At 42.2% G+C, this 14,764-nt stretch overlaps 1 protein-coding gene across 7 annotated transcripts in view; it reads left to right on the top strand.

Annotated features, from left to right (window-relative positions):
• Window positions 1-14,764, top strand: part of LOC120715363 (dedicator of cytokinesis protein 3) — a 249,886-nt gene that overhangs the window by 91,928 nt on the left and 143,194 nt on the right. For all 7 annotated transcript variants that reach the window (XM_040002307.1, XM_040002309.1, XM_040002305.1 and 4 more), the window contains exon 3: window positions 4,082-4,122. In XM_040002307.1, coding sequence (XP_039858241.1) covers window positions 4,082-4,122 — 41 coding nt within the window. The remainder of the gene's footprint in view (window positions 1-4,081; window positions 4,123-14,764) is intronic.

The raw sequence follows: 14,764 nt of genomic DNA, 5'->3' as shown, positions 1-14,764 counted from the left end.
TGAACTGTTGTTGAAAGTGTTTGTCTCAGAGACATGGTGGCGATTCAGGTGATGTCTGCTCTGATAAATGCACAAGGAATTGCCTTCCTAGCTGTGTGCATTTGGTAGTCTAAGAAGGTCAAAGTAATGATTTGCATCATTTTGATGTAAATAAATGCTTCTTTTGGTTCACTCTGTCACTGACAGACAGTCGCCACCCAACCCTCACATTTTCAACAGCCAGAGGCACAATCATTTTTATTTCCACTTGGCTGGAGACAAATGATGTCCCCACTGACTAAGAGGATGTCTGGGTGCTTCTCCTGCACATATTTAGTCCTTGGATACCAGCAATTTTAAGCTGTCAAGATTTTACTCCAAGTCGAGTCAACTTTCATGGCAGCTTTCTGCTCCGCAGAAGCATCTGATGAATGTCCGTCCATGTGGAAAGAACGGCGGTGTGCTCTGAGCCCTGAAGAAGAAAGGGGTCCATCACTGTCACGCACGCGGGCATGTACTGTCCTGTAGGTCATACAGTGGTAAGAGAAGAAGTGTTGAACCGGTCTCTGAACCAGATCACGGACAGATATAGACCGAACTCTCTACTTCAAACACCTGAGCGAGCACCAGCCTCCCGTGCAGACAAAACATGGTCACATAATGCTGGCTTCAAAAGTGAGACAGTCCCAGGACACTCGTGTTAAAATTTCATGATTGAAGTACTCGAAAAAAGGTTTTTAAAAAGGTCCCCAAAACGTTTTCAGTGTGAGAAACGTTTCGTCACTCATCCAGGTGACTTTGCATAATGACTGAAACTAGCACCGCTGAAGGTAAATGGCTGGGAGGTCAGTTACTTGATCATGAACGTTTCCCCCACTGAAAACGCTTCGTCCAGATGAACAGAATCAACTTTTGTGGATTTACTTACCTGGACTATTGAGCGTGCATCAAGACCTTTTACAAAAGTTGTTTTTAAATAATGCGGAGCCTACAATTAAATGCTGTCCTGCACACGTTCTCAGTCCCAAAGAGTAACATTTTACGCTAGGTGACAAATCATCAACACATTACGTTTCCGGCTACCCACCACGTTCCTAAATGACGACCTCGGAAAAATGAGGAAATATGAGAACCGTCTGGACTCAATCTACATATGTTCACTCTTTTCCTTCAAATCGCTTCGAAACACGCTATTTAACGTCATTAAAGTCCTGGTTAAGGTCAGGAATAAGGTTATGGTCAGGCCTACGGATAAGGTTAGGTTTAGGGCTACAATACAGGGCTGGAACGTCTATTACCGCGGGAGCGTCATTCCACTGGATGTCATTCATAACCCGGCGCATATCATAACAACGCGGAAGGTCTCCTTTTGCGCTCCTCAGGAACGCCGCGGGACGTGACAAAACGTCACCATGTTACGCCTCGGGAGTGAGAACGAGCTGCACATGAGATCTCATCCTGTACCAAATCTCCCCTTGTGGGACAATTAAAGGATTATTCTATTCTATTCTATTCTATTCTATTCTATTCTATTCTATTCTGTACATGAGATCTCATCCTGTACTTGGGATCTCGATTCTCCACATTAGATTTCCATCCAGTACAGCAGCGAAAGCCTTTTGCACCAAACTCTCCAAATGTTGTTGTGTAATCGCCCAGCCAGCATTTGCATTTTGCAGACAAAAAGGCTGAAATGACAGAGATACTGTATGGTTCTGATGTTATCATAGGGTGCATCACTTTGCAGTGGAATTTTTATTTTAGAAGTTATGATCCGAGCACATTCACACCGGCTTAAGTTCATGGACGACATCAACAGTTAGCACGAATGACTCGAGGCCTTCAGGGGTAAAACTCGTTCAGTGTGAACAGGTTTTGTGTGTATAATAGATTCAGCAGATATTCGACTTTATTGTCAGAACTTTCAAGTTCTCATAAAAGTCCTTTCAAAGACTCCACAGCACACACATCCACACACACACACAGCTGAGCGCAGTGAACCACATCTGTCCTTCACAGCAGTCTGTCTGTCAGAGTCTCTGACTGACTGTCAGGAACCTTCAGAAGCATCAGCTGACGTGTGGACACATCAGCTGACGTGTGGACACATCAGCTGAAGACCTTCAGTCTGCACATTTGTGTCCGTGGCTACTGTTCTTTTTAAAGCAACCTGACACTAAATCACAATGTTCTGAACAGAAATCTGTGGAAAGATTTTTCCCCCCAAAAAGCCAATCATGTTGTTACGTTTGTAGTACAGAGGTTTAAATGTGCTGCAGGTAGACCTGTATTCTCTATGTGCTGCATGGCCTTTCCTCTTGATGATCATACCGACACTCTGTACTGAACCATGAATGAAGCCATCGGACAGAATAACATCGGGTACGGGAGGGTTGGGGGATTTTTTTGTGGTAAAGTTTTTCACGTATTTCTCAGTTATTTTGTAACTGGTTATGCTGGCCATGCAGTTAATGCCCCAGTACCAGTAAAGTTAATGTTATGGCTCTCCATGTGATGATGGCCCACAGGTACTGCCAAGATGGCAGCTGAATAACAAACCTGACTTTTGACTAGGGATGGGTATCGTTTAGGTTTTATCCGATACCGGTGCCAAATCGGTACTTTTGAAACGGTGCCGGTGCTTAAACGGTGCTCAAACCGGTGCTTAAAGAATGGAGAACACAAAATTGGTCCAAAAACCTCTCATGTTCAGCTGTTTTTTGTAAAAATATAACAATGTTAGCCTTTTCTGCAGCTATGGGGCATATATGGTATCACTCTTGGCTGGAAGCAGTGCTTAAACAATGGAAAAAACACAAACTTTGTCCAAAAACCTCTCATGTTTAACTGTTTTCCACTTTTTCTTTGGTCATTTTAGCCTTTTTAGCCAGGGTGAAGGGAGTATCTGCCATCAAACAAGAAGACAGCCGCATGTAGCTATGATGATGTTTGCTAGTTCACCTTACATGCATTAATGTAATAACGTGGTTAGCCTACTCAACGTAAATTACACACGAACAACATTAAGCTACTCACGCAGAGAAGAACGGCTGCTGCTGCCACCATCATCCGTCATCATTTCTGCTACACTGGCAGGGCTAGGGGCCAGGACTCTCCTCTTCGTGTTTTTGGGGGATGTTGCATAACAGGCAACCCACCCGCAGTAGATGTGCTCGGTGTGAGGTCTCGCAGCAAGCTATCAAATACGGCGCATTTCTGGGCTTTTAAAAAAAACGCTATGCGTCGCCAGGTGTTTCATCGGATTTGAGGTGTTACCTCCTTTGACAGTATCACAGTATCAGCTTAAAGCACTTGTTGCTGCTGAGTTTGCATATTTTGCTGTGAAGTACAGCCAGACTTTGACCGCTTCGCCTTGGGCATTTTTAATCTGTAGCTCTGCTCTAAAAGAACGTACGTACCTGGCCCCGCCTACTATGCTTGTAAACGTAAAATGATTGGCTAGAATCTAAAGTGTATCACAGCTCAGGAAAAAAAGCACCGAAATAAAGCACCGAAATGTGCGCTGCTTTTCGGTCTGGTTACTACCGTTTATGTCAGAACCGGTGCCATCATGGCACCGGACACCGGTACCCATCCCTACTTTTGACTGAATGAGGACTTGAGATTTGCACGATCATTTTCCATCCATACTAAACCTGCAGAATCAAACTACAAGTTTGATTCTTGCTTTTCTTAAAATGTGCATTAACTGGACGCCAATCTCTTTTATTGTTTTTGTGTGAAACGTTTGGATGTGTATGGGCGAATAGACCCACGTTATGGGCAATAACTACATATTACTACTATGTAATAAGTTCGTATCAAACCATGTGTGTTATGCTGTAGTGCTGAGAACCATAAACTGTTAATGGTGGAATTTCAAGTTTTACCATTACCTTCATTTTTTGGTTAGCTGTATATTTCCATTAAAACAGCTCCTGTAAGACAGAATTTCTTGAACAAAGATCTCTGTGTTGGAAAATGCTGAAGTCAAAGTCACTGCACGTTCCCTCCGGCTGCTGAGTCATGGCCACTTTTCACTCTTCACGATCTCCGTGTTTGTTCATCAGTCTTAGTCACTGCTGTTTGTGTTTTCTTTCAGGATGGTACCGAGGGTTCTCGACGAGGAAGCCAAATGTCAAGGTGAGCCAGGCTGACAGCTTTGGTTGTTCAAAGCTTTTCTCTCAGACCAACTTTTGCTCCTGATTTATTCATTTCTATTTATTTGATCAATGCTGAGAAAATTGCTGTTTATTTAGCTGCTGTCTGTAACTGCATGTGACGCAAACTTATGCAAATAAATACCAGATACATTTTTTCTGTTCATTTCTCCTTTTCAACATTTACTTTTCAGAATTTAAACTTCACTCTGGTAGATCGTGTTAGACACTCTGAAGATATATACTGATGAAGCTAATGTAACAAAATGCATAATTGATGAGAGTAGAGAGGTGAAATTATGGGAAACAAAGAGGTAAAAGTCGTGAGATGCTTTTATGGTTGGCACAGCTGCTGGTAATGTATTGAACTCACGTCTCACTCTCACCAGAACTCACATAGTGTAACGTGGAGATGAAGCCAGCTGCAGAGGTGTGCAGCTGGATAGCGAATGAGCGACTTCTAACTTTCCACAAGTACTCATTTATTTTAAATATCAAAAAAATAAAAGTGCCAGCTCTACTACACGTTACTTGAGAGCACACAGTCTGCGTACATAGGGAAGAATCCATTACAGAGACGCTACACAGTGAAGAAGAACAAAAAGGGCGTGACCTACCAGTCACGAGTCAAGAGACGCCACCATGTGGTGCTACACTGCATTGCAACAGCAACTGTTATAATAGCCTACACTTGGGTGGGCTGCATAAGTTTTTAAATATCTGATTAAATACACTTGGCTACTCGTTTCTTTTCTTAAACATTAAACTATGGAGCCAGAAGCACAAAGCCATCTGTAGTAGATCTGCTAGTAGACTGAACCGTCTCTTACTTTGAAATTTCCGACAGTGCTAACTCCGCCTCTCCAGAAATCGGAGGCATGTTCTTATTCTACCAAGAACTTTTGTTTGCTGATCGCCATGGCATCAATCTCTGCTTCTGTCAGGCTTTCCATACAAACCTAATCTAACAACAAACATCTGTTTCACAAAGACTGACTTTGAGCAGCACTTACTATTAGACATGTTTTTCTTTTGAAACACATTTGATTGAAGGGTTGTGTCTCATCCTTGGCTGCTGTACTCAGATGTTTAATCTCTAACCTTTGCTCTGACAGAGTGCTACTCTGGCTCTACTTTAAATTATCCTGCTAAAGGTCGCTAATATAACAGCTAGCTGCTGGTTGGACAGACCTTTGCTCATCTGTAGTACCTTCCTGCACTGAGAATATAAAGCCAACATGGCTACGGGACATTTTTTTAGCTGAAACTTGTAACACCTGGTAGTTGGTTCAGACTGGGGTTGGATCACATTCACACCATAAATGAAGCGCCTCCTCCAGAGGGTCGAAGTGCAGGCTTTTGGGTCTCCCCCGATTACTGTGTTCATATCTGCACACATCAACCACACCGAGGGGGAAAATGGACCAGAGTTCAATTTAAACGGACTAAACACTGCAGGTGGGAAAACACCCGTAGTACTACTTAGTTTAAGTTTCTTTGTGGTAACTTTTAGGTTTCTTCAAATTTTTTGAAAACCAAAATCTAAACTGCTGGCAGGCATTCTTTGAAACTAGGACAAAGATTGTGTGTCAATATTTTGTCCTATCAATACAAAGTGTTTCTTTCTGATCCAGCATCACATTACAGGAATGTGTTCGTTGCAGCCAGACTCCACAGGGACAGCGTTTTATCAGAACATGTATGAAGACCATGACAGCATGCTGTACGGGGAATTTCACCGCATGTCTGCAGAGAAAGTGATTCAGTGTTTTCACCCATTCATCTCACAAATATCTGACAGAGCAAACTCACCTAATTGACCCTGCTGCCCACACAAGAAGCCTTACAGCTTAAGCTTTATTTGTGCCATTCACTGGTATATACAACTCAAAGCATGCTGTTCCACTTTAAGTCTGTTTACTCGCCTCTCGAGCACTTCTGTAACACGACTGACCTGCAGCCATGTTCGAAACTCTCAGGAACACCAGAGCTGCTGCTGCTGCTCCAGCTAAAGGCTGTGTTAAGACTCAAGGCAACCACAGACAGATAAACCACACCTGAAAAGCTCTCCTCCTAACAGGTTTGTTTGTCAGAGAGAAGAAGTCACAAACAACTAAGGATCTGGCTGAGATTAAGAAAAACATTTACCCACATAGATCATTGAGGAAAAAGATGTCAGTTTCCAAGTGAGAATAAAGATTTGGCTCTGGAGCGATGGATAAAGGTCAGGAGGTCTGAGTCCAGACTGACCCTGTAGCTACATCAGCCAAGAAGAGAGCTAGATGAAGTGATGCACCCATCATGCCCAGTTAGTGCCCGTTGTACAAGCCTGTGTGAGTGTTATGATGTGAGGTTGCTTCAGTTGGTCAAGTCCAGGTTCAGGATATCAGCCGACCACCTAAATGTACTCAGTTACAGCATTTTCTGCTGAACCCCTGAGAATCTGTGGATGTGTTAGTGAAGACTTTTCATCGCGGTCAAACTGTCACATCTGTAAAATTTAACAAAGTTCTGGACAGAAATGAATGTTATGACCTTCTATGAGCTTGTTACATTATTACATTTATGCCACAGCAAATGCTCAATGTCATCAAAGCTAAAGGCAGTCCAGTGAAGCATGTTTGTGTGTGTGTGTGTGTGTCTTTGCTTTGCTGTTTTTCACGGCTGGCTTTTTACTCCAACGTAACATTTTGAAGAGCAAGAATTGTTTTCTACCAGAACAAAACATGATTTTGTTCTGGTAGAGCCACAGATTTATTTTATCTTCTAGAAAAACGTCATCAGTTTCTGTAACATTCAGTGCTTGTTGCTGGCTCATGTTGAACGAGCAGCTTTCAATATAATACTGCCTTCATGCTGTTACCTGAGAGCTTTGTGAGGTAATTTCTCTGCAAAATGAACGTGAGTCCGTAGAGATTATGTGTCATATGTATCTTTTTGAGGATATCTATTTAAAAATAAAAACAGAATGCAAAGATTTGCAAATCTCCTAAACCTTTAATTTATTCACACAGCACACAGTGGTGGAGTTCTGGGAGAGCGATGTTGTTCCAAAATGATCTGCTCCACACTCCGGTTTGTCCCAGTCACACAAAAAGAAATTGGGAGACAGTTTTTTTTGTTTTTTTTACAAAGGTAAAACTCATATGTCAGCTTTTCATTTTATTTTGTGGAATGAATTAAGCAGAGTGTTGACTGTTTAATCTAACAGATTTTACTGGAGCTGCTTCCCTGAGCCTGTGACTCACACCAAGAGCTTTGTTTCCATCACTCTCCCTTTTTAAAATCACCACGTCTGGCTCACACGCTAACAGGCTTGTAGCTTTTTAGCCTGTTGTGTGTTTGGTCCTGGTCTGTCCATTTCCCCTCCTCCTGTTTCATTCTCTCGGTCCATAAGAGGCTTTACTGTTTATCTGCTGCCTGCTCTGTGCTGCAGATAGGTGGCATGAAAGAGATCAGCTATTGCTTTGTTCTTTATTTTGTCTTAATGATGAGGCGGTGCCAGAAATAAAACAAGCCGACCTTCAGTTTGGATTTCAGGTGGATTTGAATGTCTCAGGAGGGAACTGTGAAAAACAAATCCCACATTTAGTGTCTGCTCTCTGTGTCATTCAGTAATTTATTGATACGACCTTATTTCTTGTAATATCTCTGGCTGTGTTGTAATGCAGTAATGCACTGAGCAGCGATTTGTCACTTCTAAAATGTAAAGGTGATTTTCACTGAATATCTCATCATGGGGAGTTTGACTTCTGCTACCTGAACCAATACTAATGAACTTAAAATCAGTTTAGATTCATTTAAATATTAAAAAATAGTCTGATTTTTTAAACATATTTGTCTCACTTTATTTGACTTTCCCACCTCTGTCACAGTTTCCTCTTCTGTACTCGAGTTTCTCTTGCAGAAGAAAAGTTGATCTCTGTGATTTAATAACTGGTTAAACTGCACACAGATTTTTTCCTGCATTCCTCTTTTTATCTCTTCAGGTGCGCCGGAGTTAATCGAGCTGCTGTTTGTGTGAGAGGATGGGAAACTGAAATAAAGTACGCTCTCTACCAGCATCACAGCTTTCATATACACCAGGATGCAATTGTTGAAATGCGATGAGCTGCATTTTCCAACAAATATGAGTCACTGAGGCTCGCTGTTTTCATAACTGCAATTCAGTCAGACAACTCATGTTTGAAATAACTTATTACTGTAGCAGAGTACGTTTGCTTTGGCATCTATAAGCTCTCAGCCTATCACATCCTACAAACACGTCGTATAGAAAGTCGGGAGTGATGAGTAAATAATCCTGTACAGGTGGATGTTGGGATGGTGGAGGGAATGAAACTGCAGCAGCAGCACTCAATTGGGAGAGAGAGAGAGTGTGTGTGTGTGTGTGTGTGTGTGTGTGTGTGTGTGTGTGTGTGTGTGTGTGAGTGAGAGAGAGAGAGCAGCAGTGCAGCTCGAGCTGACTGCAGTCTGTAGCTTCTGAGTTTTGCTTCATTTCAATCACATCCATTTCTTTTTCTTGTGTGACTCACTGGTGACATGAAGCTTGCTAAATAGTGGTAAATGTGATGTTTTAGATATTGGGAAAATATCTTCAAAGTATTTTACAGAGAAACTTCACTGAACTCATCAGAATGAACATTTTAGGAGCATTGACGCTAATGAGTCATTTCACTCATTCTTACTATTGATAAGCAGAGATAAGTGAGATTTCCATGAGAACGTGTCATAAGTTAACAGTTATGTTATATCTATATAATCCTTCCTTACGGCAGACCAGTCTAGAGTGGGCCGTTGTGTGGTGCTTGATATACGACCGGGCACTGCGCTGTATTTCTGTGATGTCAGTCCCATGATGCTCCCCAGCAGCTGATAAATGAAGCAGAAGGACCGTTCTTCTCTCTGCTGCAGATCTGGCTGTTAAACCACAGAGTGAGGTTTTAAAATCTCAGGTTTTCTTCACAGTGACTGTGTCGCAGTGCTCCGAGGATCCTATCGGTTTGCGGTTCCCCTTAAATAAGTCATACGTAGGGTAAGTTTTAAAAAGCTGTTCTTTAAAAAGCACCTCAGGTGCACATTAAATGTTATGGTTGAATCTGTGAAATAAGCCAGAGTGCCAGTAAAAATCAGGTCTTGTTGAGAGGTCGCATCTCCAGGGAAGCTTTGCCTTGACTTGCCGAGGACCAGTTTGGCTGTGGGCGATGCACCACCATTCAAATCTGTGGGTTACAGCAAGGGCAATAGGATTCAGCACAGCAGGCATAATAAGAAAGAAAAAGTTGAAGCTCAGGCTTCCTCATGCAAATGTCAGTGATCTGGGAGGCCTGCAGTAGAGCGCTGCTTATCAAAGACAGCTCGTCTCCAACCTGCATCTTTACACTGACTCTTAGTTTGGCTGCCACTGAAGCCAGGAAGAGCAAAATGGAATAAAACAGACGTGTCAGGATCCAGAACCCTGTTCTTTTAAATGTTTGTTCATGTTTTTACTCAAACTCTGATGAATCGGAAGCTCCTGTAACAGTATTTGATTTGACCCGTCATTCATGTCACATAGCTAATCTGCAGACATCGTAGGTTAGCTGAACGGCTAACAGATTAGCTGATGCAAGCTGCTTTGCAGCCCACCTCCACCACAGCTCCTTCCTTTCTTGCTGGGCGTAGTCGTAGCTGATGGCTGCTCCATCCTGCACGGGGCCCATGCTGCTGCTTTCCCACAACAGAACCAAACTACCAGATGTTTCTGTTAACTGACGTGTGAATGCACTGCTAATGTTAAACAGCAGACATACTGCAGATGCATACGTTTGCATGTATGCATGTTTTTCAGTTATCAGACATCCAAAATGCTGCAGCAGACCACTCACAGCCTCACGCACATATTTGTTTATTACTTGCAACTAAACTGAGTGAAACGTGTAATATTCAGCGGCGCTGCCTTTAGCATGTTTGCAGCTTTTGTAGCGTACAGACTCCTTCAGTCAGTCAGAGTAGAAATGGGTGTCATGCTTAGTTAAACCTGAACCTCTGGCCTCTGGTTATGTCATCCTTGTGGTAGAAGAGTAGGTAGCTGGAGAAGAAGAAGTGATGGCACATTTGAGCAAACACTAGAAGTGAGAGAAAACATCCAGAGACAGCCTGTGGGCAGTCTAAGCAAGAAAGTTGGATTTTATATAACCTCAGTGTGGACAACTCCACACACATAAGTTAAAGATGATGGCTGTGCTGCGATTTAAGAGTAATTCGCCTTTTCTTACTTTTCTCTCTCACACACTGCTTCTGTCTGAGTGCAGCAGCTCAGACAGAAGCAGTGAAGAGCAAGGCCTCCCACTGTGATGCAGTAGTGTCCAGAGATTGTTCTGGGTGCTGGAAACAAAAAGTTATTAAATGTGAGGAAGTTGCTACAGTGGCAGCATTTAGATGAACTGAAGCCTGATGGTCACTGCTGTGAGTCTGAGCGATGTCAGACACAGTGATTGTATCAAAACAATAAAACCCATCAACTAAGAAGTATTTGAATATTTCTGTACGCGTCTACTGAGAAACAGAAGCAGTTACAACGTTGCAGTCGTTGCCATCTGAGGTGCCGATTAGTCTGACTAAAAAACTGTCCGATGCACCTGAACAAGCCCCGCCCTTCAACCCAAAGCATCCACTCCCACCATCCCACTGCCAGACACTACAGATGGGTTTACACATTTTTGGGTGACACAATAGTGACTTACACTGGAATTTGGTTGATAGTTTGTGTGCTCTGATTGTAGTTAAACGCTACCAGTAGTAAAAGCTTTGGTTGTGTTAACAGTGTATGGAAAGTGTGTGGAAATTCATTATGTGTGAGTTTAGTGCAAATCTGTGTGACACGAGCTCAAAGAGCCAACGTGTGATTGAGCCCACTCGCGTGCATTCCCACCTTTGCGTGCCTTGTTGTGCTGTGTGATGGTTTCTGTGTGTGTGCACCGCCTCGTGTGTTTTCGCTCTCTCTCTCCCAGCAGAGAGGCACCAGCCCAATCCTGTTAGTTCCACTCTAATCACCTGGTTTCTCCACAATGGGCTTGCTGGTTGAAACGAATCGCTGTGTCTCCCGGAGGAAATGCCTTCCTGCTCAGAGTCTGCTCTAATCCAGCTGCACTGTAAAAACTTCACACGCTGAGGTTCATCAGCGTTCAGATTACCGCAGCCGTCGGGGCCACAGAGAGGGCAGCTCGCACTCAGTGAAAGCAGCGTTTCTCAAAGCTCTGATCTGAGAGCTGCTGTGGATCGCTCTTTGTAAAAAAATGTCTGATTTTCTTTTATTTGTTGGCAACAGAGAAGGGCAGTAACGCGTTACTTGTAGTCTTTGACTTTATTTATGTTCTGCTGTGTTTTACTTGCATCTATTTGAAAGACTGAGTGTAAACACACAAAATATTTTATTTTATGTGCTGGAATGTGCAGAAAATAGGTTTAAATGTTAAACTAATTTCTTCCAGTCAGAGAATGTTGCATATAATTAAATTTTTGCTTGATGCATAAAGTTAAAAGATTAAAACTAATAAAACAAGTTTTAAAAAGAGACTTTTCCATTTGATTACATTTTGTATGATGATTATGCAGAAAAAGTAGAATTGGGCTGAAAGATCTATCGCTTTATCACCTATTCAGGTTGTAAATCATGTTTTTAAAAAGTAACTAAGTAATTAATTACTTTTGAAAATAAGTAATCCGTAAAGTAACGGGATTACTTTTTTGGGGAAGTAATCAGTAATTAGTTACTGATTACTTTTTTCAAGTAACTTGACCAACACTGGTTGGCAATATGTTTAAATCTGCAGTATTTTAATCTAACAGAGATGTTGTTGGAAATTTAGTCTTTCTGTGGCTAAATTATTACAGTTTGGTTTATATGTTTTTGGACAATGACACTTTTCTTCCTCACTTTGCCTCTGAACACCACTGCAGGGGATTTCAGTCCAAATTCAGTCCCGACTTTCAGCTTTAATTCAAGGAGGGTTACAAAAGTACTGAATTCACCATTTAGGAATTACTGTACACCCGAGTCCCTCACCCTCAGGACTCATTGATATGTGTGTGTGTGTGAGGGTGTATTCAGGGACCAATGATTGGAAGTTTACTGTACTTGTGGGGACCAAAACCCGTCCCCATGAGTTCGAAGCCATTTTTGAGACTCAAAATGTGGTTTTAGTGTCAGGGTTACAGTTAGGTTATGGTTAGGTTTAGGGTCAGGGGCTGGAGAAAGCATTCTGTCAATAAGATGTTGATATGAAATGATATGATGATATGAAAACACAGCGAGTGTGTGTGTGTCCGGTCACCCTTCACAGCAGAGATTAAACCAATCAAGACAGAGTTTCAGGGGAAAAAGAACCCAAACACACACTGACAGTGGGAGAGGCTTCTGGGCCTGCGCTCGCTGTGCATCAGGCTGGTCACGAATTTAAAAACAGCTCAGTTTGACTCTCTGCTCTCATGTTCTGCCCTCTGCTGCTCTCTGCAACAATCCAAAACGTGTCAATGAGGACAGTCGCGGTCATTGTACACTCTCATCTTCAAAATGTTGGTGAGCTTTGGAGCTTGTTTGGTTCGTCAGCATCCACATCAAAGAGTGACAGCACTCTGTGTGCCAGACAAACATTTTAAATAAATCATATACAAATATATTTATAATATTCTTTAAGAAGTCTGAGCTGTGCTTGATATCTCCGATGCTTCTGTACTCTGCTTTCAAGGCACACAGTTTAAAATAAATACATTTATGCATTTTTAATGCAGACAGCATTTTGACTTCTTTGGTTTTACACAGATTATCTCTTCAGTATGTGCAAGATTAAATATGATTCATAATTTGGAGATTTTTCAGTCAGCCAGTAGTTATTAGCATCAGTGCTCATCACAGTAAAAGTCACGGAAAGTGAAAAAGGATCCATAATATTAAAAACAAGAACTTCTGTAAATGTAATTCAGCCACACTTCAGTTCAGATACGATTCAAACATCAAGCAAAAGGAACAGAAAATCTAAACAGAATGCTCAGTCCATCAGAGGCATGATGGGAAACAGAGGCCGTCACTGCAGCCTGCACTTATTACACTGCAGGACTGCTGAGTGAACCTGATGCAGTGTGTAACGTCTCACATGTCACGTGATCTTTTTTTCATACCAAACATAGGAACATGTAAAATATCACCGGGAGGTTCTGTCAGTGTGGAAAATGCAGTGACACCGCTGTCTTTAATATTTCTGTGATCTTTACACCACAGTGTTTTACACTGTATGCAGCAGGTGGGAACTCTGTGGGCCTCTGTGGATTTAGCTGACCTTTAATCTTCAGAGCATTAGGCCAGAGTTACTGAGCAGCTGCAGGATAAAAAACAGAGAGAAGACGGAGATGGGGAGGAAGTTTGTGTTTTGCTATTTTCTTCTAAATCACACTGGGATGCAGAGCTCCTCGCTGCAGCTGAAATCAGCAGACATAAAAGGATTCTCAGTGCGGGGGGATTACACCTGGCACAGTCCAAATATATATGCTCCTTCACTGTCTGGAGCTGCTGCTGGTCTCTGCTTGTGTTAGAGAGAAACAGTCAGAGTCATCTTTCAAGTGAAGTCAGAAAAACAACGAGAAACTGTGTCTGTGAACTCAGGACACATCTTTGTCCAGATGTTGACATTTGACCTGGTTTAAAAACCAAAGAATCTCAGGCTGGTGCTCACATTCATATTCAGTTACTCCTTTCAGCTTAATAAATTATTAAATTGACCTAAATTAAACAGTTTTTAAGGTCATCAAACTTTCACTATTGGAAAAGTTTCATTGTGATGCTTTTAAATCGAGGGAAGAAGATTAAACATTAAATATCAGTAAAACACGTTGCACATCTTGCTCTCTCGTTCCTGCCACATGCACGATCATTTTCTGTCCTTTGTATCTCTGATAGCTCTGAGCAAAGATGATGGCAGATGTTTTGGACTCAGTCACTCGTCATGATTGTTTCTCTCTGAGAGAGCAAAGTCGTTGCACACAGCGAGTCCTGAAAGTTTAAGGGTTCGGCTTTGTCGAAGCTTCATTGTCACGTGTTAAGTTCAAGAGTGCAGCGCACTGAAGACTGAACACACAGGCTGGCCCAGCACATCGTCCTCAACTACATCAGTTAGCATGGTTCAGCGGGAGACGCAGGAACAAGGAAGTGAACAGTCTTCAGTTTTTTTTTATTAAATAGAAGTTGAAACCAAAAATCCAGGAAAAAAGCTATTAAAGGCATTTTTTAAAAAACAGCACCACAGCATGATGCGACTCGGAGCTGATCCCAGAGGCAGAGGGTGCCAGCTTTATTCAGCTTGTACGATTGGTACAAAATTAAGTCATAAATGTTGATGGAGCTGTTTTTATGACTGCACCAGTGCGAGCTGTTTCTGCTTTAATTCCTCTGTATCTCACTTCATACCGTAAAATGTGACATGGCAGCATTCGCCCTTATGAGAACAAACATAAAATTCCACTTTTCCTAAAATGAAATTTGCAAAGGAGGCAATGACACACAGGATTATCCGCCGTAAAAGCCCATCGTTTCACTAGCTGGGACCACATCCACGGTAACGATGGGCGATGAGGGACGAGGAAGTGTGAAATGG

Source organism: Simochromis diagramma, unplaced genomic scaffold (genome assembly GCF_900408965.1).
Source record: "Simochromis diagramma unplaced genomic scaffold, fSimDia1.1 OVJJ01000438.1, whole genome shotgun sequence".
Classification (NCBI taxonomy): Eukaryota; Metazoa; Chordata; class Actinopteri; order Cichliformes; family Cichlidae; genus Simochromis; species Simochromis diagramma.
Note: the sequence above shows the minus strand (reverse complement) of the source record. Positions and strands in the feature narration are given on the sequence as shown.